The 22,381-nt window shown below is 40.6% G+C and overlaps 1 protein-coding gene across 1 annotated transcript in view; it reads right to left on the bottom strand.

Moving 5' to 3' along the window:
- The window catches only part of LOC133452624 (protein unc-13 homolog A-like), a 37,115-nt gene that overhangs the window by 5,847 nt on the left and 8,887 nt on the right, over positions 1-22,381 (bottom strand). The window contains exons 8-36 of the mRNA XM_061732081.1: positions 22,164-22,193; positions 20,260-20,473; positions 15,734-16,828; positions 15,475-15,577; positions 12,417-12,460; positions 11,924-12,002; positions 11,444-11,449; positions 11,271-11,345; positions 10,942-11,161; positions 10,044-10,271; positions 9,666-9,807; positions 9,262-9,431; positions 8,972-9,087; positions 8,430-8,593; positions 8,105-8,258; positions 7,936-8,004; positions 7,613-7,702; positions 7,245-7,379; positions 7,003-7,130; positions 6,469-6,554; positions 6,182-6,308; positions 5,988-6,084; positions 4,254-4,397; positions 4,086-4,163; positions 3,519-3,596; positions 3,346-3,434; positions 3,102-3,245; positions 2,162-2,285; positions 1,512-1,568 (exon numbers count right to left, since the gene is read on the bottom strand). Coding sequence (XP_061588065.1) covers positions 1,512-1,568; positions 2,162-2,285; positions 3,102-3,245; positions 3,346-3,434; positions 3,519-3,596; positions 4,086-4,163; positions 4,254-4,397; positions 5,988-6,084; positions 6,182-6,308; positions 6,469-6,554; positions 7,003-7,130; positions 7,245-7,379; positions 7,613-7,702; positions 7,936-8,004; positions 8,105-8,258; positions 8,430-8,593; positions 8,972-9,087; positions 9,262-9,431; positions 9,666-9,807; positions 10,044-10,271; positions 10,942-11,161; positions 11,271-11,345; positions 11,444-11,449; positions 11,924-12,002; positions 12,417-12,460; positions 15,475-15,577; positions 15,734-16,828; positions 20,260-20,473; positions 22,164-22,193 — 4,286 coding nt within the window. The remainder of the gene's footprint in view (positions 1-1,511; positions 1,569-2,161; positions 2,286-3,101; positions 3,246-3,345; positions 3,435-3,518; positions 3,597-4,085; positions 4,164-4,253; positions 4,398-5,987; positions 6,085-6,181; positions 6,309-6,468; positions 6,555-7,002; positions 7,131-7,244; positions 7,380-7,612; positions 7,703-7,935; positions 8,005-8,104; positions 8,259-8,429; positions 8,594-8,971; positions 9,088-9,261; positions 9,432-9,665; positions 9,808-10,043; positions 10,272-10,941; positions 11,162-11,270; positions 11,346-11,443; positions 11,450-11,923; positions 12,003-12,416; positions 12,461-15,474; positions 15,578-15,733; positions 16,829-20,259; positions 20,474-22,163; positions 22,194-22,381) is intronic.

Genomic DNA, 22,381 nt, shown 5'->3' with positions numbered 1-22,381 from the left:
ACTGTGATTTTTTTTCTTTCTATATTTTCACAGTAAAATGTTCAGTTCGGCAGATGCATCTGATTATGTCTAAGCCTGCACAGTTGCGCGTATCTCCTCCTTGGGAGCCTGAATTATGTCTAAAAATGGTCAGCATGCAGCTGCAGCTGCAGCTCCTGTATGGAAAGCTTAAACTCTTCCAGTTGAAGATATCAAAGACCGCAATCCTCTTTGCTGCAGCACGTCTAAAGACTGAACAGTTTTCAGGGACAGGTAGAAAGTTAATGTGTCCTGACCACTTCCTGGAAAGATTTAGCCTCGAGCCTTGATCTTTCATTACAGGTAGTTACAGTGAGCGTTAGTTTTACGCTATTGTGTTTTTCAATATGCAATTTTGTTTACTGGCAACCTCTGCAGAAGCGTGCATGACTGAGCCCATAAGTGCATCCTCTGTTCATGGATGAACGGATGTTAAAAAAATAACTGTACACGAACTCTCACTCATGATGGATGGTATTACTGTTATGAGCAATAACAACATAGATGCTAAATAACAAGAACAGTTTGCAGCTTATGAAGTTATCCTAAAATCATGCCTACAAACACATCGTCTAGGGCAGGGGTCGGCAACCCAAAATGTTGAAAGAGCCATATTGGACCAAAAACACAAAAAACAAATATGTCTGGAGCCGCAAAAAAAATCTTGTATAAGCCTTAGAATAGAACATGCTGCATGTTTCTATATTAGTTATAACTGGGGGAAGATTTATTATTTTTTTTATGCACTTCAAGAAAAAAGTCTAAATGTCGAGAAAAAAGTCGAAATGTCAAGAAACAAGTCAAAATTTAGAGAAAAAATTCAAAATTCAGAGAAAAAAGTCGAAATGTCAAGAAAAAAGTCCAAATTTCGAGAAAAAATTAAAAATTTCGAGAAAAAAGTTGAAATGTCAAGATTAATGTTGAAGTACAATCTTGAGAAAAAAGTCGAAATGTTGAGAAAAAAGTCAAAATGTCAAGTAAAAAGTTGAAATGTCGAGAAAAAAGTCAAAATTTTGAGAAAAAAGTTGAAATGTCGAGATTAATGTTGAAGTAGTTTCAAGAAAAAAGTCGAAATGTCGAGAAAATAGTTGAAATGACGAGAAAAAAGTCAAAATTTCGAGAAAAAAGTCGAAATGTCGAGATTAAAAAGGAAAGGAAAAGAGAATAAAAAAAGAGAAAAAAAGGAAAAAATTAAGAAAAAATTAAAAAAGAAAAAAAAGAAGAAAAAAAGAGGAAAAAAAAGGTCAAACATTTTTGAAAAAGCTCCAGGGAGCCACTAGGGTGGCGCTAAAGAGCCGCATGGGGCTCTAGAGCCGAGGGTTGCCGACCCCTGGTCTAGGGTATGCTGGGACATTAACCCCAACATGCAATGGTTTATTTTACGTGTGACTAACACAAACAAAAGTGTTGTGGTGGTTCTGGAAAGACATGACATCTACTTCACCCCTGCTTGGTAGGTTTGGTGTTGGTGTCACTGTGTCTGTACTCCTCACCTTGAGCTTGGAAAGCTGACCCAGCTCCTTGGCAGCATTGAATATCATCTGAGTGCCCTGTCAAACAGAGACGGATGGACAAGTGAGCAGAAGAGGGAGAGAAACGGGAAGACTCGTTTGGGAGATGTGCAGGCGAGAAGGATTTGCAAAGTGAGACGTGAGTGATGGGGAAAACAATAGATATCTTCATTCTTTGTACTGATTTAACCGAAAATATTTTTCAAACAAATAGGGTAAACAAGCTAAATTGTATCGGGGGAGGGGGGGTAGTTATCTAGCTAAGGTTTAGGTGCTATAGTGTTCAGTCACTCAGTATTGCAAGGGCTCATTTGCAAATAAAGGTGGTTTTGGTTCATCGTGCTGCCATTTAAATGAGGTTTTGATGCACTTTATCCATGGAGGGCAAAGGGTGACAGTAGCTTCAGAGGGTTAAGATTTTCTGTGTTTTTCATGCTTTCAGAGGCTACATACACATACTTACAATGACCTAAGAGAAGATGAACAAGAGTGAGAAATGGCAGGACAGACGTGTTAATGTTGGATCATAGTTTGTTACATCAGAAACTTTACATTTCAGTGGAAGAGACGATGAAAAGGGTGAAGATAAGAGGCGTGATGGTGGATTTTTTTATTTTAATTTGATGTCATACCGTCTGATCTGTAAGTGTTGGAAGCACGATTGTCTTTTCCATTGTGTTCATCACCAGTTTCCACAGTTCCTTCAGCACTCTTTTCAGGACAGTCTTCTCACAGATCTTAGCAAAGAGTGACAAGCTGAAACATAAAAACACACAATCTCAGCTGACAGAAAAAAAGCACTGTCTAGGATCTGTAACTTTATTTGCAGCCCGTTATTAAAAAAAGCTTCAATGCTGTGTAAAATAGAAATGGAAACAGAAAGATTTCAAAATAACCTAAACGGGCACAAAGACAAGATATCAGGTGCTGAAACATAGATATTTTGAATAAGATGCCAGAATTGTGTTAAAACAAGCTGAGAAAAAGATAAAAGATGAGAAAAGCAACGAAAGATTTTTGAAAATGTTAAAAAAAAGAAGTTAAATGAAATTAAATAATAATTGGAGAACAACAAAATTGGGGAGGTTAATTGTCAGTAAAAATGTAACACTGTATGGACCTGGACTCATTAAACACAGACACCAGTCAAGCCTCAGGGACATCCGTTTCGGTTTACATTAAATATGAGGTTAAAATGATTTGCAAATGATTGCAGCGGCATCCGTAGGGTTCGTTTTAACTCGATAGACACTGGGATGATCTCTACCTCACTGGTGAAGCTGTCGCGGTCAGTTTTGATACTATGTTACAACAAACTTTGTTGAGTTTTATAATATGAAGAGAAATTAACAATTATTTCTCCACATAATCTGCCCTTTACAAATAATTTTGAAACTTATCTCACCAAATTCTACTTTAAAAAATAAATAAAAAAACTGACATTTTTACTGGTTGCCTGGTTTTTTCACTGATAACAGAAAGAAGAAGCAAAACCAAGAATCTGCATAAACATTCAACGTCACAGACTGGATCATGTTTCATGCAGCTTTTAGGCAATCCAGTCATATTTACTTGCTGTCCAGGAAGTCCATGATTGGTTGCAGGACATTGTCGGCCTCCTGCACTACGCTGCCATTGGCTGGAACAGTCTGACCTTTCACCAGGGCTAGGATGTCCCCCATTTGCCTCACATTATCTTCGATCTGGGGCTGGAAACTGTAACAGTACAGGGAGAGAATAACACAATAATGGAGTTTAAAACCAGCTGGAGAAACTGGTTGTAGCCGGTTTCAGGCAGAATCAAACAAACACCCACCTGACAGCAAAGATGCGGCTGAGGTCGTCCATGACGTTATTCAGTTTGTTCTGGAGCTCCTTCAGGAAGTCGCTGGCCTCCACATTGAGCTGGAGGACAGATAGATGTGATGAGTATAATACCAGTTCCATATTAGGACCAGAAAAAAAGAGAGAAAATCCATGGAAACTCACATCTTTGCCTCCCATGGCCTCAAACATTTTCTCAAGCTGAACTCTGAGCTGCTGAATGTTATTGATTATGATGCATGGCTGTGGGATGAAAGAGGGAAGAAAATCATTACACATATACATACCTCTGTCTCTTTCTCAACGTCTCTCCCTTTTCAACTCTCCTCCTAACTTTTTATTGTAATAAATCAAAGTCAGATCCATTAACTTTTTTTTAAATCGCTTCCCTGGCAAAAACACTGTTGGTGATGCTGAGCGGGAGAAGCTGGAGTTTTCAGTAATTACTGTTCCTCTGGGGGGGTGCTGCTCTCCGTGGAAGTGCAGCCCACTTCTCCTAAGCCCAGACCACTTTCAACTAATTACACAGCCTTGATTCACTTTGAACGCTGCAACATGGACTCGACCGTTGCACTGAAGAGCAGTTTATTGCACTTTAATGAATCAACTTGACCACAAACACGGCATTCATCCAAAAATACAGTTCAAATAGTGGAAATTCCTATCTCCTCTCCATTTGTTGTGTCAAAAACTCCACGTGTTCTTTATTGTTCAAACGTCACAAACACCTACCACTTTTTCCTTCTTCACATGATTTGGGAAGTCCTTTGCAATGATGTCTGCGTAAGAGAGCAGGACATTGCCGATAGTCTGAGAGAAAGGAGCAGAAAGACAGGCATTACATCTGAGGGGGTACTGAGTTAAGGATATTCTGTGAAACCATGAGGAGGAGAACGTCACCTTGGCAAACCGCTTCATGTAGTTCCCAACGATCTGAGGATCGGGACATTCCAACTTGCGGATGATTTCAAAACTCTGATTGAGCTGAGAGAACACGTCGACCACCGAGCAGGAGAACAAAGCGTGCTCCGATGTGACCTGGAACTGGAGATGGAGAGGAGGAACCAGAGTCTAAGAAAGGGCTTTGTGGTGCAGCGCTTTACCAATACTGACAGTGAGGAGTTTGATTCTCATGAGTGTAATAACAAGATTCTTGAGCAGAGGTGTCAAAAGTATTCACATTCATTACTCAGGTAGAAGTATAGATACTAGAGTTTAAAAATACTCCTGTAGAAGTTGAAGTATCAACTCAAGTTTTTTACTCAAGTAAAAGTATAAAAGTACTGGTTTCAAAACTACTTAAAGTATAAAAGTAAAAGTAATGTAAGGGGGAAAAAGCCATTAAGGACAAAAGCCATTGAAAATGAATGCATCTTAGTATAATGCAAATATATTAAAGAACCATATATGTGTACTATTGAGCATTAACATGTGTTTCAGAGAGCAGGAGATATGATGACTAGTTGCCTATAAGTATTGTAATGGTGCAAATAGTCAAACTTCAGAGGCATGTTATCATTTATCCTAACCTTTATTGGAATGTACATCCAAGTTTAGTTGCAGGAATCTGAGGGAACGGATGTAAGAACAAAACTGGACAAGAACATCTGAAACAACCACAACCAAATTCACTCTATCCAGATGGAGCAATTTAACTGGATAGTTTTTTTTTAAAGGCCGAAATGAAATAGAGTAACAAGGCTGTTTTTACAATGTAAGGAGTAAAAAGTACAGATAATTGCGTGAAAATGCGAGTAAAAGTAAAAAGTCGTCTGAAAAATAATTACTCCAGTGAAGTATAGATAACCAAAATTTCTACTTAAGTAAGGTAACGAAGTATTTGTACTTCGTTACTTGACACCTCTGTTCTTGAGAAGGTCTTCAAGAGGAAGGCAGGTGAGCAGATGCTGATGATTGCTCTCTCATCCCAGCCGTTATCACAGAGGTGAGTGGTGTTACGGTATGTGACTGACTCTGGGACTGCCTTTTATTGACACAAGCTAGCAAGACGCTGCTTCGGGCAACAGTTATTGGACCCAAAGGATCCCCGATGTACAGTATGGCTCTGGAGAGTCTTCAGCTGCCTTTTAATCACCTTTCTGCTGTGTGGGAGTGTGTAGGTGTAAACGGCTGAGACTGTGGGATGCTGGGTGGTATCTGTTTATGTGTTCACATCCACTGAAACATCTGCTCTTCTTCCGGTGACGTTTTGGTCACACATTGATTGCCTCGAAACTTTCAACCCACTTGTTTCCGCTTGAAATGTGCTGACTCGTAGAGATTCATTTGCATAAAAAATGCATGAAAACAGTTTTGTGGGGGTTCTACAGGTCCAAGATTGCATTTAAGGTATTATAATTTATTCCATTCCTCTCTCAGCAGAATTTGGTTGTTGAATCTACTTAAACCTGAGTCTGTCATGACTGTATGTTACTATTTTTCACCAGATTTGTGTCAAAATATGTATATAAAAAAAAGAATTAGAGACAGAAAATGACCTAAATAGCATTTCCTGAGCTAAGAAATAGGAATGTAGTGGTCTTTTTGTTTCTTTGTAGTACTTCAGCTACCTCCACAATGCCTTGTCCTGATAGGTGAACATGCTCAAACTCAAACTGCAGACAAAACAGTTACCCCATCTTTCTTGTCCCTCTCCAGGGCTCCATGGAGGAAATCTCTGGACACTTCCTCATTCTCGTCCAACCACATGACGACAAATGGCTCAAACCAGCTGCGCAACAAAGAATGAACCCGGACAAGATACATTTATTTTTGCCCCCATGATAAATATGACAGGAAAGGTGCGAAGCTACATAGAAATGACTCACGCTGGATATTCAGGTACGTGCTTCTGGAAGGTAGCCAGCTCCTTGCAGTACTCGTTGTAGAGCCACTTCACTTTGAAGTGTAAATTCATATAATCTGCACTTTTACACAGGCGCTGCTTCTCATGTTCTGAACATCAAAGATAAAGACAGAATGAGGAGAGTCCCAGTATTCACCTTTCCACAACACTTCTCCCCATGCTGTTTACAGATGTCAAAAAACATAAAAACTTATACTCAGTTGGTCTGATGTTATTACTCAGGAAAAAAAAAGGATGCAGAAAACGTACCCTCCATGGCGTATCTCATATCTTGTGCAAACATGTTCCACATGACTTCAGCACTGATCTTGCCCACATTGAGTTCTTGGGGAAACCTAATGAAAGACATCACAGCACTCAGGCTCAAATCCAACTTTAGTTCCAGTAATGGTACCACATTATTTATTAAGAGGTGCATTTTTATGTAACTCCACCAGAACTTCCTCTCTATGTGCTAAACAGAAATAAAATGCTTTTGAGAGAGAAAGAGAGGAGCAAGACGCTATTATTTCCAAAACAAATCTCATGAGCGCAATTAATCACAACAATAACTAAATGCCTCCATTCCAACCCCAAATATTTTCTATCTTTATTTTCAATTTTAGAAGGTCATAAGGCTGTTTGGCTCTCCTCATCTTAAATGTTATTGCTATACGGTGCTTTCAGTAAATCCCTTATAGTTAACATCTCTTCCAAACTGGCTCCTAAATGTTGACATTTAGGAGCCAGTTTGGATTGATTGATTTATTGATTGATTGTTAACAATTGTATAATAGCACTCACTGATTAAGGCAAGGAGTGTAGGAGTTTTTATCCTCTTCTATGATGGAAACGATGAGGGTGATAAGCTTTGACCAGAAGTCCAGGTTTCTGACGCTGGGACCCTGCTCATCCGGAGGGACTGCTTTTGACTAGAACAAGAAACACGCTGTGAATTTACACATAAAAGCCCGCATCCATCAAGATTGTGTTCGTTATAGCACAACTGCAGAAACAATCCATTCATTTCATGCACATAAACTCACAGGGTCCGTCTGATATTCCCTGTTGTACAGATCATGGCAGTTGTTGAAAATGTACTCGTAGGTGGAGTTGAGGCAGGCTTTCACACAGTCCTTCACCACCTGGCTCGCCCTGGGGGGACTCTGCAGCTCCTGGACCTGAGCACCAATGGAAAACAGCATTTTGTTGATTCAAAAAACACGTTTATTTCAGTGTAGGAGGTTTTCTTTCTGGAAACTGAACCAGAGATTCAATGAGCACATAAAAAAGAACCAGGCATAGCTTCATACCATTGTGTTTAAATAGTTTAACATTATGTTTTTTTCCCCCTCATTTCTAGGAAATAAGATGAACAAGAAGTAAAATAAATGAAAAGATAATTAATCCTGACCTTCATCCTGAAGAAGGTGATGCTAGTCAGCAGGTCAACAGTAGACTTGAGGTCCTGTAGTCGTTCAGGACTGCTGGCGGGGAAGTTATTCTTCAAGCACACACAAACACAGAGAACCATTGGAAACGGCACAGCAGCGCAGCAGCAAGCCAAACAAAACCATCACATCGTTATGGTCACAGTCCCAGAACTAATGACCAGCTACTGCCCACTCGATGACACACACAAATAGCACAGACAGACGCAGCCGGCAGGAGACGGATAATCACCAGCACCCATGAGAACATTTAAGCAGAGTGTAAATTTGAAACAACAGTAAGTACCCGATACATGGACAGGTCGATCCTCAGGGAGTTGTGCAGCTGATCCAGCAGTTTAACAAACCTCTCCTTCTGCACAGGAAAACACACAAGCAGGGACCAGAACTCTGAGAAAGTGAGACACTGGCAAGATTAATTGTTGCTATTTTAAGACATAGTTTTGTCAGCTTACGCCGAAGTTTGATGCAGCAAATCTGTCCGAGGCAGAAACATTGTTGGACGACTGTGTGGTGTGTGCGTAGTAAGCGTTAATGTTGGCCAGCAGGGTGCTCATCACAGCCGGCACTCCTGGACACATGTACTTAGATGACAAGCAGGCGAAGTGGCTGTTGGGTTGAGAGACGAGAAGAGCATTTCATTCATCAGGAATCAGGAATAATGATATATCTATAACAAATATTTATGAGTTTGATTCATTAAGCCATTTAAAAGACATTTGTTTAACCTCTCCGTAATCTTAAAGTTCAATATTCAGAGAAATGCTCAAAGGCGCTTACGTCATGGCCTGATAGATGGATTCAACTCCGTATCTCATGGCAAACTCATCCACGATCTCCTGAGCAGTCTCCTCGAAGTACACCTTCCAAGCATCGTCTCCTTTGGCGTCAGGGATCTTCACGACACCGCTGTTTTGCTCCTCAGTGGTGTACTGGAACAGATGCTACGCACAGACAAACAGATGTCTATTAGCAGCAGTACTTGATCAAATACTTAGAGTTTATAATATAAATAAAGCAAACGGAAGATCCTAAAATATTTCAATAAAAAGGCATTACATATGGATCAGTTCATCTTATGACCAGGACATCCATTTAGACAATTACCGTACACTTTGTCATGACACACCTGCTTTTGGCAATCTTGTTATCATTTACAGAAAGAATGAAAGATAATTTACAAATTGGCCAAACATTTTGAATTTGACCTAGATTGATTAATTGAAAGGTATTTAATGAAAATAAATTAAACTTAAATTTTGCATGATTCAGGTTCTGTTGAAAACAGCATATAATCACAAACAACTGTCCAATCACATCACCTCATGGAGACAGGTGTATTGGACGTGGTAAGGAGCCACTGTCTCTTCTCCTTTGATCTCCACACTGATTTGCATCCGGATGGCTCCCGACACCGCAGACTTATCTGTCCTCTTGTCTGTTACACAAAGGTAAAATATACACACCTTCTTAGCTGGAGGAAATCTGCTACATCTACAACAGACGAGCACTTCGGTTATCTTTTCCTTGTGTTCTTATCTCTGTGTGACTTGCTGCCTCTCTCATCCATCTTTGATTCTCCTTCCCTTTTCGCTTATCTCACAAAACTCACCGAGGTTGTACCAAACGTCCATCTCCCCGCTCAGAGTGCGGACTTCAATGATGGTTTGGCCCAGGAAGTCATCGCTCTCACGTTTGAACCTCTGTTTCACACGAGACTTGATGTCATCGTCCTCATCCCAAACTCGCACCTTGATGCGGTCGGAGGAGTTGTGACATTCACTGGAAGAAAAGGAGACAAAAATAGTTGGAAAAGATAGTGAACAACTGGAATGAATAGGAACAAATGTTTTAAGGAAACCATAGAAAATAAAACCTGATAATCTAGAGATCCAAAAATATAAAAAAAATAGTCTATCTTCACTTAAATGATTTGAGATAATAAACCTCAATTAGGCTGACAACAAAAGAGCATGTGAGCATTTGAAACCATTAACATCTTTCACAAATACTCACAAATGAAAGTTCTCATCCCAGACAGGGTTGAGGTTGCCGTAAATGGTTTTGGTCCTCTTCTTTGTCTTTCCAACTTGAACAGTCACATAAGGGTCACTGGAGCCGGTTTTGTCCTTAGCCTGGAGACCCTGAGCACACACCACTGAAGAAGAGGACAGATTTATAAAGACACATCTTGATCATGGTCTGACAAAATGCCTTTTTGTAATTAATATTGAGGTTATACTAAATATTACTAACTTTTTTTATGCATTGCACATAATAACTTAAGCCTTTCTATCAGCCATAACAAAATAACACTTAAAGGCAGCAAAATGTCTGTTTCCAAGATTAAAAATGCTGGGTTCCACTAAGGAATATAATATCGCTTTATTTCACCTGTGATGCTGATTTTCGCTGACCATTTCGAGGTCCCGTCGAGCACGCTTTGCTTTATCTGTTTCATCTGTGTACCATGTGTTGTTTTGTCGAAGGCAAACACTTCTAGGATCAACTCAAAGATCTCTGGCTTATTCCTCTCTCTGATCTTCATGCGGTCCTTCAGGACCATGATGATGTTCTGGGTTCGGACCTCGGCCCCGTGCTTTGAGCTCTTCTCTGCAGCTCCTGATGAGAAAAAGATGATGAAGCAGGATGCAGAAGAGATTCCTGACATTTTAAACTCACAAGCATGGTAATTATGGCCTGAAGAGCCAGAAGCTTATCTCACACTTCTCAGCAATACATGTCTTTAACACCAGGCACCAATTTGTACACTAATAATAGCATGAAATTAAATAGGAAAGTTTTTGATAGCTTTTGGCCCATCTTATAACTCAAAAGCTCCAAATATTCCACTTAACCACAGATCCGATTACTGAGTGGGTGTAAACGGTGACATGTTCTGGGAAACAAGATCTTACGAGACTCTGAACATAGTAGAGAGATAAATTACGCATTTAATGATTGAAATCAGCATAGTAACTGATTAAGTCAACCCTGTGAAAAAGAATTGGAGGAAGCAAAATAGTTGCAAAGCCTGTGAACAGAAGAAGAAGAGAAAAAAGGCAGCGATGTGACAGGACATTATTCAGGAGATAAATTGGAAAAGAAGAGGGAGGAGAATGTGAGAGTGGATACAGGACAAGAATAATGGGATGTCAATTGAGAGAAGAAGAAAAAGGAGGAGCTACACGAGTTTGAGCTGAGGACATGGTGCATTTCCCCCTAAATAGATATAAATTACATTTTTAATAGCATCCCATGATATGTATGTGCAAAATTAATGTGAGCTTACTTTGCAGACAGTCGGCATTCAGCAGATCCTGGCACTTGTCATGACATTTGACGCCACACTCAGAGCAGCGCATGCCTTGGCGGGCGATACCCCACAGCAGTCCCTCACACTCGTAACAGTAAGTGGGGGTGGTTGCTGTCCACACCTCAAAGTTGTGTGGAGTAGTGGAGGAGATGGGGTAGATCAGAGCCTGCAGGGTCTTCTTGTAAACATGACTCTTCTGTGAGTGCCATGGTGGACAGAAAAGGAAAGTTTGACTCTGGCAGTGATTAAATGTCGTAAATTCCTGATGAAGAATCGTGGGAAAGGATTGTGAGGAGGAAACCTACCAAGTCCTCGTTACCAAGAGTGGTGGAGGCCATGGCAGAGGTGATCCCAGCTTTACGTGAGCTTTGGACCAGAGACTGAGAATGACGAGGCAAACAGAAAAGGGTTCACATTTGAGCGTCAACCACAGTTAAGATGCCGATCTGATTTAGTTTAGGGATAAACAATTACTTACCATCGCCTAATGAAGCCAGGCCATGACGAAACACAGGTGGAGATTCAAAGGATACAAAAGTAAGTAAATAAATAAATAATGCATTTTAAATAATGAGCTTTGCAAACCTTTATAATTAATATGTTTCCCTATCTTATGAGTTAAATAATCGCTATGAATATGACGGGTGTGTCTCAACATCTAAAAGAAAGTAGTAGAGCTGCGCTGAGTTATTTATATCACTTTAACACTTCACTTCTGCACATATTTATATTAAGAAATCAGGCCCTGATGTACGAGGGGCTTCAGTCTACATGTACATATACATGTGTATATTGACTTTATTATGGGAAAAAGGAATGCTGGAAAAATGAAGAAGTGACGTCATGTAGATGGAGGATGGAGAGGATGTACGAAAGTCGAGAGTCAACAATATTTAAACAAAAATGATTGAAGTTAGTTCTATATTACTGTATGTGTTTGTGTTATAGTTTTTCTCACCAGATCTCTGACGAGGGGAATGGCTTTCCTCTTCCGAAGATCAGGCATGCTGTCAATACTGTAGAGCGCTCCACCCATCCTGAATAAGACAACATCCCACCATTATTAATTTATGCATGTTCTCATGACTTCTTACATTAGGTCACACATGAAAAACACCAAATATCTAACTATGATCAAATATTTTTATTGCCCGCAGGCCGATGTACATAAGTCTGCTGCATGTACAAATGACCTGCCAGCTAAGTTCATGGCAGTCCAAGCGCTATTCAGCCTTCGATTGCTTAAGTCATAAGCTGAGCAAACTTGTGAAAAAAAATGAAACAAAGCACAGGATTTGTTAACATAAAGGGGCAATTTCAGTCTGGACCAGCGGTGGACCGTTTCTCAAGATAATTTGAAACGAGTTTCATTTTTAGAGCTACTGCATTAACTATCCCGAATCAGCATGCTTTAGATGGGAAACATATGAGGACAATCTGACATTACTTACCCTCCTTTACCAAACCACAGCGAGTTGGAGGGCTCTCCTCGTGCCTGAGAGAGAATGAGGAAGAATGATAAAAGATTAGATAAGCTACCTTATATTTGCCCCTGTAGCCCTTATTAAAACTCATGAATTAGGCTGCGGAATTAGGCAAGGAGGGACATATTTTCCCCCAGTTCCCTCTGTTTTTATGTCTGGTTAGGATAAAATACATATTTGAACATATACTGTACATGTCATCATCCATTTATCCAAAATAAAAAAAATGCAGAAGCAGTGTGTGAGAACAATAAGGAATTAACTAAAGATCTGCCTGTGTGAGCACCTATGAAAGTCAGCTTTCACATTTTTCTTCTCTGGAGTATCCAGGTGTGTTCGTACAATGTCAATGAGGGGAAAAAAAACCTTAGCAATGATCTTAGAAAAGCTATTTTTGCACCCTATCAGTCTGAGAAGGGATGTGGAGACATTTCCACAGTGAGAGGAAATATGCACAAGTAAAAAGCTTTAAGCAATATTGTCAACTTTCCTTGGGGTCCACCCCCCATAGTGTTCACGCCAAGGTAGGGCCGCGTAATGCTCAGAGAAACACCAAATAAATGAATAAATATCAGCGTTTCAAATTCCACAGGTATCAGTTAGCATCGGTTATCATGTTAAATCTTAATGTCCATGACGGCGGGGCTACAGGGAGACTGGATGAGTAGGGCTTGTTTGGGAGGGATGTTGAGAAAGAGCCTTTTCTCTTTCCATAGTTAGATCTGAGGAAATCACAAGAAGTTTGTCCCTTAAACAGATGAGATCACAGGAGAAAGGTCTGACTCTAAATGCACAGCACCTCCTTTGGTGCTGAAAAAAAGTTAAACAAGTAAATAAATCAGCAGCGTATTTGGACAAAACATCTACCAAATGTGGTGGTGGAGTGATGTCGGTTTGGACTATGTTTTAAAGCTACAGGACCTGGTCGTCTTGCAGATATACGAAAAAGAAAAGAAAAGACAAAAGATGTCGAAATGGCCAAGTCAAAATTCAGACATGATCTGCTCAAGACCTAAAGCTATGGCGGCCTTTAAAGAACTCTGCATAAACTAACGCCTGCAGATCTCAATGAACTAAAGAATGGACCAACATTCCCTTCATAATGATGTGAGACAGATAACATAATACAACAAACAATTACTTCTATAGCTGTTGAATCATAGGATGTCTTTGACTTTTCACACACGGCTTCTGGCATATTGTCTTAATTTTAATTAAATAAATAATGACACAGTATAATTATGTCATGTGTTGTTGTCTAAATCAGGTTATTATGGGCCAAACAAGTAAACTTATTGTGGACCAGAGAATACGCTCTAGGACAGGGGTGTCAAACTCATTTTGCTCAGCGGGCCGAATTTGACCAATTTTTTTCTCACGGGCCGCACGCTCAAAATAACAAAAACGGTGCGGAATATTTTCTCTCTAATTCTTTTTTTTTTTTTTACTATTGTTATCTAATCCAATATCAGTTTAGTTAATTTTAAAGGAAATATGCAGTTTGTTTACACTCTAATCATGAAAAATATATTTCTTCATGATATTTTCTTGAAAGTTCTCGTTTTTTTTCAAATTATGTAAGATACTTTTAATATCATTTTACAAAGATAAACAGAAACAAGTATGTTTTTTTATATTTCGCTTTTTTATAGGAAATTTAATTAAAAGCAAAATCTTTCTTATTACCGATAGTGTTTCTTTGTGATTTAGAGATTTTTCCAGTGCAGTGTGCCGAAAAAGTCAGCACTTCTTTTTTAACTGTTTTACTTTGTCACTATCCTCGTATTCAAAACTGAAATTCTCAGAATAAATATCTTCTATCATCTTTTTTAGCAGTGATATTTTTCCTGCGAAAATATATAATAGTAGTCAGTTAATAAAAATAAACGACCGTCTACAAAGAAATAAAATCGGCAAATGCATTCTAGAAAACTAAAAAAATTTCGAAAACTGCTCTATTTGTGGAATAACGATGGATTTGTAGAAGAAATATATTATCGGATATGCTGCGATTCATGGCAATTATTTATGCCTTCCTTTTTAGTAAATTAAAATTTTTTTTGCGTTGGAAACTTCTCGCGGCCCGCATGAAAACCTCTCTCGAGCCGCATGCGGCCCACGGGCCGCACATTTGACACCCCTGCTCTAGGACATACAGCTTTAAAACTGAGAGAAGGGGTAGGTTTCACATGAATGTATCTGAACAGCCAGAAAAAGTGGAGCATATGAACAAAATATGTGAAAGCTTTTACAAGGTACAACATAGAAGATCAAATTGTTGTGAAAATGGAGTAACAAAGTGAAGGTGTTTGTTTTAAGACAGTGAGAACTTCAAGCAGATGCATCTCGTTCTTTCTCTCAAGCAACCATTCAGGCTGTACCTACCTCTCAACATGCTCCAATGATGGCCGAGCAAAGTGCATGTGAGTGTCACTATGGAAATGACATGAAACTGGAACGAAAACAAAGTGGGTATAGGCACAAACAAAAAAATAACGAGGGGGGGGGATAAAGCCAAATGTACAAAAACGCAACATACATCAACATAAACATTAAAGCAAGTGATTAATTCTTTGCACAACTGAATTCAAAAATAATGAATAAATAAAATATGCAAGTGAAAATTGATCAAGCAAAACTAAATGTGTTGAACTAAATCAAGCAGTTTTATCAAGCAGTGCAGTGGCGCTTCATCCAAACTAAAACAAAAGCAGTCTTATTTTAAGAAAATCAAAACGTATCAATTATAGAAGATGAAACACATTAAGTCTGCTTTCTGGTGACTTGCAAAAAACACATTCAAAATAGAGCTCAGGCGCTGACTGTGTGCGCCTTCTCTGCACATGAATAATGCACAACGCATATATTTTTCAGAGACTCAGTAGACACTTTTGGAGTCTCTTGAACTTGGGTATAGTGTATGTTTAATATTACAGGGTGGAGCTGAATCATGCCTGCAGCTCTGGGCTCTGACTGGACTGGAGTTCAGGGCAGAACCGGGACTGGGATGAATCGATTCACTTACCTCTCGAAGCTGCTGTAAAACCTTATTGTAGAGCCGTAGCCAGTTCTCTTTAGCCCTCACTGCTGGATCAACAGGCTCTTTTGGCTCCTCTATAACTGGAGGACTAAAGGAAAAATATGCATTTTTTCTTTTTTTTGCACAAAATGACTTCAACTGACAAACTTCAAGAAATCGCTAGAGGCAGTATGTATCCTTTTCAGTTATTTTTTGTTTTTCACTTATTTAACTTGTTTATTTAACTTTAAACCTTAACTCATACCTCTCAGGTGGCATTTCTTCTTCCTCCTCTGGCGTCACTGGTCTGCTCTCTTCAATGTACTCCTCTTCCTGCTCCACGGGGAGCTGGTCCTCAGGCTGAGCAGGGGGTGTCCTGGGCTCCTCCTCCTCCATCATTTCCTCTTCTAACCACAGTTCTTCCTCCGACTTGGGAGCCTTGTCCTCAACAGCAGCAGACTGTGTGGTGGAGGGATCACTGATGTGGGACTGAGATAGTGCAGTGGATGGAGTCTGCTGGGAGGAAGAGCCCGTAATAGTGGGGGGTGGCTGGGAGTTAGCCATAGTGGCCGGGTGGGATGGGGGGACAGAGGTGGCTGTAACAGTTTGGTGCTGCTGAGGAACAGCTGAAGCTGGAGGAGGAGGATGAGGCTGGGCGGGCTGGGCAGCGGGGACTGAAGATAGGAAACTAGAAGCCAAACCTGTGACTGCAGCTGTTAGAGGTTTGGCCATTGAGAAGAAGGACGTGGCAGATGGAGCTGGCTGGGGCTGAGCCTGTGTTTGGGGGGGGAGTTGTTTCGGTGGTTGGGTTGTCTGCTGACTGGTAGGGGGCTGTGTTGTTGGTGCTACCCCAGGAGGATGAGCCAGCTTGGATGTTTGGTTGGTGGTTTCAGAAGGAGGATCTTGTTGGTGTAGGGACGGGTGTTTCTCTAGAGGAGGTCTGGAACCGGGTACGTCAAGTGCTGGGGCCGCAGTTGATGTTGGAGTAGGAGTGAATGGTGGCTCAATGTCTTCACTGAGAGTCCCTTCCAAAGTGTATAAATCCTCATCATCATACATAATCTCCTCATCCTCATAGAGGCCCTCCTCTTCTCCCTCATACAGCCCTCCTTCATCTCCCTCGTACAGAGCCACCTCTTCTCCTCCATCTTTGCTGTAGCCACACTCATCACTGTAGCCCCCCTGGGTCTCATCCCAGTCTGGAGAGCCTTTGCTGTAGCTAACAGAGGAATGGCAGGAGTGGTAGGAGTCATTCTCATCATAAGGGTCCCTTTCCCCATACTCGCCGCCATAGTCCTCCTCACTCAGTTGACTGCTGCAGCGGCTGAGCTCTGCAGACGATGCATAGCTGCCAGTGGGACTGAAGAGAAGAGAAGAGAAGAGAAGAGAAGAGAAGAGAAGAGAAGAGAAGAGAAGAGAAGAGAAGAGAAGAGAAGAGAAGAGAAGAGAAGAGAAGAGAAGAGAAGAGAAGAGAAGAGAAGAGAAGAGAAGAGAAGGGACGTTATTAGTTCCTTCTGAGTAATAATATAAAAAGGCACATAGAGCAGTGTACTGGAAAGAAAATAAGGATGCGGGCACTTTATACAGCATTGGAGACTCCTGCTCAACACCTTTTCTTCATGTCTGGGGGCAACCAGTAATAAAGCTGATGGAAAATTAATGGCAAACTGTAAAAAATACAAGAGTATGAGAAAAGTGCTGAGAAAAGGAGCAGAGTGGAAAAGTGACAGCTTTTCAGAAGACTACCAGAATAACAAAAAACAAACGTCAGGAACAACGATCAATGAAAAAGCTATTTATGCCGCTGGAATAATTAAAAACTGAATGGAGGCAGCGAGAGGAGGGAGGATGAATGGATGGGAGTGGCGAGCACGAAGTAGAAATAGTAAGGGAGGGAGTGTAGAGGAGGGAGGAGATGGAAAGGAACCGGATGGGGTGGATGGGAGGGGGTTGCCCTGTCCAATACAAGCGTCTAATCTTATTTGCAGTATTGACCATTAGCTTGCAGGTTGAATAATTCATAGAGCAGGAGGTGGACAGATGCACATTTTCCTTCCCTGTCTGGGAGAAACACATCAATAAATGCTGAGAAATCTCAAAAAAATTACGAAGGGAAAAACAGCACTGGGTCTGAATGAACTAAAAACAGGGATGCTCAAGTATCCTGGACAAACTGTATTCATTCAATAACAGGGCCAGGCACGTGGATATCTTTTACTTTTATCATCACAACAATATTGATGACTATAATAAAATTAATTAAAGCTGCAAGCAGCGATGAACGGGCCCTCGCACCCTTTTGCACGTTCAGGCGTGCTGCAGTGGAAGCGCTTGTATGACTTGCATGTAGATTCTTCAGGCCTGGACGTTTAGCGGATGACACCACCCTTGAGTCTTTATGTCAAAAGTTATGCCAGAAAAGAGGGACTATCAAATATCGACCAATCAGAAGAAGGGGCGGGGTTAATTCAGGCCAATGAAGGTCAAGTACTCAAAACCGAGTCAGATGACACCACCCACGACTCTTTATGTCTAACCAAAAGTTATGGCAGAGATTATGAACTATCAAATATGGACCAATCAGATGAAGGGGGGGCGCTCTTTTTGGCGTCTATTGTCGCCACGGTAACGCTTTTGACTGAGAAAAGTAATGCGCATCGTCGCAGGATTGAGACGCACATTTTGATGTATAACACACCTGGGGTCACGTTACGGTTCGGGCGAAGAAACAGCTGAAGAAATGGCATAAATTGTTCCAAAATTACACGATTAATTCAAAATGGCCAACTTCCTGTTCGGTTTCGACCATGGCGCCAAGAGACTTTTCTTTAAGGTGCGACATGATACAGGTGTGTACCGATTTTTGTGCATGTACGTCAAACCATATTGTGGGGCTTGAGGCACGAAGTCTTCTAGGGGGCGCTGTTGAGCCATTTTGCCACGCCCATTAATGAAAACCATTAAATATCAAATCTTTCGCCTGGCCTGGCTTGCGTGCAAAATTTGGTGACTTTTTGGGCACGTTTAGGGGGGCAAAAAGGCCCTCATTTCGTCGGAAGAAAAACAAGAAACATTTTTTTTCCTACAGATACAATAGAGGGCCTTTGCACTGTCAGTGCTCGGGCCCTAATGATCTAATTGATTGGATGGTTCACTGTCACACCTTCATTGACTCACTGAAGCGTGAGAAAACAGGCTCATGAGCTTTTTTATTTCTTCCTCCATGCCGGTTCCACTGGGCAGGGATCTTCAGCTCTCTCTGGGGTGATTTGCAGCTGAGTGCACAGTCACATCAACGCGTCCAAATCTGAGATCTGGTTCTCAGATGTGGACATGCTGGAGCAGGAGACTGATGGGTGGAGGTTGCTCTGGCTGCTGCTGTGCTGTCGTGTGGACTCTGTCCCCATTTGTTCTGTTGAAGAGGGAGCTGAAGCAAAAGCTCGAGCTCCCTGTTCACCGGTCCGTCTTTGTTCTTATGCTCTTATGGTCGGGAACTGTGTGCAGTGATCAAAATAGTGAGATTACAAATGCAAGTGGCTGAAATGAATTTTTCTCCACACGGTGGGTGGACTCCTCCTTAGAGATAGGGTCAGAAGTTCAATCATCAGGGAAGAAAGCTGCTGCTCCTCCACATCAAAATCAGTCAAGTGAAGTGGTTTGGGCATCTGGCTAAGATGCTTCCTGGACACGTCCCTGGGGAGGTGTTTTACGCATGTCCAACCAAGAGAGGGCTTCAAGGTTCACCCAGAACATGCTGAAGAGATTATATTTCTAGCCTGGCAATGCCTTGGTGTTCTCCAGGAAGAGCTGAGGGAGGTGGTCAGATGGAAGGAGCACTGGGCCTCTCTGTTTAGACTGCTATCATCATGACCCTGAACCTGGATAAGTTCATGGGTGGAGGGATTTAGTGGTGCCATGTAAATTAATTTACAGTCAATAATGGTCTAACTAAACTCAGTGTCTCCCAACCTGGGGTCCGGGCCCCCCCTGGGGGGGCGCCAGAGATATCTGGGGGGGCACGAAACTTTGTCTGCTTTGAGGATATGCAGTTGTAGAAATTATATTTATACATGTTAAATAAATAAAAAATCATAATAACACACCTAATAGAATACAGTAATCCAAGTCTGTATAAACTCACTTAGAAATATATTTTGGTCATTTTAAAATACTAAGTTATTTATCAGGATAAAAACTTAAAAACGTATTATTATATCATTATCCAACATTTAATCATACCTCTACTCCGACAGGTTGTTAAAGGAAAAATGTAAAAAAAAATTTGCTCTCATATTAAAAGAGACATTTTTTAGAAATATTTTTATGTCCTTGCAATTATTTTTTGTGCGTATTTTATACATTGGTGACACAAAAGGAAGGCAAGAAAAACAAATTACAGGGTAAACCAAAGAGAAATGTATAAAAAAAACATAATTAATATTAATTTTTTTCAATTAAAGGTTTGTAACGAATAACTTTACTCTTTTGGTGCTAGTACGTACGGGTCGGGGGGTCCGGCTGGGATTAGACACAAGTAAGGGGGGGCTCCAAGGAAAAAAGGTTGGGAACCACTGGTCTAACTGATATTACACTGATGCAAGTTAGCTAATTTATAAAAACATGGTGATTTTGTTTTGTTTGGAACTGATAATGAGGTTAGAGTGTTACATTTTGAGAAATTAAGAAGAACGTGACTACTAAAAAGTGAGCAGAAAAAGTCATTTTGACCTTTGATGAAAATATTATGTGCATTTGACATAATTCAAAATAAACAGATTTGCAAATTCACACCTGACAGTTCTCTGATGTTGGAAGTCGGGGTCTTGGCTGTTGCCAGAATCTGGATATGAGAAGCTTCTGGAGTTGCGGTGCTGGTGGCTGATGGGATATTGGTGGACAGAGGCGTTGGGCTGGGATGTGCTGTAGTAGGGAGGGGGGATGCTGTTACTGGTTTCACTGCGATAGTCGCTGTCTCTGTCGTCCACAGCACTATCTGGATCTTCATCTACACAGAAGCACATGGAAGTATTACATGTATTACATTAATAGATAAGAAAATACGTTTTTTAAATGTTATTTCATACAAGTTTAAAATATTCTTAAGAAATAATTGAAAAAACTGATGTTCTCAATCAAATAAATGCCATGTGGCACTTTCAAAAGTCTGTAATCACCAATGAACCTTCTTTCTGTATCACAGTAGTTAAAATATTCCAAAATTTGGATACGCTGACATACACTGAAATAGATCCAGCCAGGTCATTTAAAGTGCATTACATGAAACAGGATGAAAATCATGAGCTCCTTCGATCTAAAGTTCACCATCGTAACTCAGCACACATCTGCTCTGCTCGCTTGAGGAGCTGTTTCACTTTTCTGTGGTGTTCATAGATCAAAGATTACCGTCCCAGAGGGAAGTGATGATAGACTTTAACAGTGCACAGCAGTCAAAAGTGAAACCAGCTATCTATTAATAATCATCATAATCTATCAATGTTCTCCGCAATCCAAAGTCAGCTCATGAACGTGGTTGCTGCGCTGCTTAAGCCTTCATCTTCATCTGCCTGGGTACGTAAACGCTAATTAAAAGGCATCAAACTTAGTGGCTCACTTCATCCATGTCCCTACATGTCTCCCTGTCTCTCTGTCTCCCTCTCTCTCCCCGAGCCACTCCATCGGCTCACCATCTATCATTACGCCCTGCTCTTGTCTCTCTTCCCTGAGTGAACAGAGATGAGAGTATTTGCTGCAGCTACGTGGGTGAGCCTGAAAGGCTTTCGCACAAGACCATCTGCTGATCACAAAAACAGGAAAAAAGCGACAACCAGGGAAGCAGAGGCAGAGGTTTTTTTTTGCATAAATATAGTAATGTGAAAAAAAATACCTTCCCTTTCTCTATTGTTAAGAGTTTTATTTGTTGTGTATACATTATAAAAACGAATCTTGGCCTTACTGGCTCTTCAAACATGGATAAACAACTACACATGAAAAATATTGAGCAATTATTTACTCGAGAAAAACTAAACCAAAATGCAGAAGCAGTTGTATTTACACTAGTTTAACATCTCAAAATGACTAGATTTCTTTTTCTGACTAGATTACTTTTTCATTTCACCTTTATGACTGAAAATGTTTACTTTTTATTTCACATGACTGTTTATTGTATCTGTGTCAATTATTTATTCATTGTGTGTGTGTGTGTGTGTGTGTGTGTGTGTGTGTGTGTGTGTGTGTGTGTGTGTGTGTGTGTGTGTGTGTGTATTTGGAGAGTTGCATATTTTTACATTACTGCAGCAAAACAGTAGATTTCAAATGAAATAACTAATGTTGAAGGTTTTTATTTACACATTTACTATGCACCTTACCCATTATAGAGAAAGATAAATTATGTGGAACCAGAATCAGCTAAATTTTGATATGCATAGTTTTGTTGACAACTAATTCTTAGCTCTGAGTTTGTCTCAGGCAAACAGTGAAACTGAAATGATTTCAGTAAATATGTGAATGTCAATATTCCCTTTCAATTTAGGGGCTGTCCACCCACTGTTCAGTCAAAATATATTAAAGGTAATCCTTCAGAAAGTGAGACAAACATGCTGCTTCATTTCAACTGTAATTCAAATCTATCTCAAAACAATGAGGAAATGAAGCAGTTCCCAATTATTATGTGTCGTAAAAGTCGCATGTGATCTTACTTTGTTGCTCGCCCCATAGACTCCAGTTACCTGCAACAAAAAAAGAAGGCTGTCACAACTGATTTTACTATGAACTGCACTGGTGGTCAAAGCGAAGCGTGAATTCAGCCATCAGTGCTTCGCTCCTCCCAGATGGGGTCGGTGACAGAGAGAGAGCCAGGAAGGAGCGTTCACCCTCCTAGGAACTCAGGCTGCCCCAGACAGCTGGCTCAGCAAGC

The sequence above is a fragment of the Cololabis saira genome, chromosome 10 (genome assembly GCF_033807715.1).
Source record: "Cololabis saira isolate AMF1-May2022 chromosome 10, fColSai1.1, whole genome shotgun sequence".
Taxonomy (NCBI): Eukaryota; Metazoa; Chordata; class Actinopteri; order Beloniformes; family Belonidae; genus Cololabis; species Cololabis saira.
This window is presented reverse-complemented; position numbering and strand designations above follow the sequence as displayed.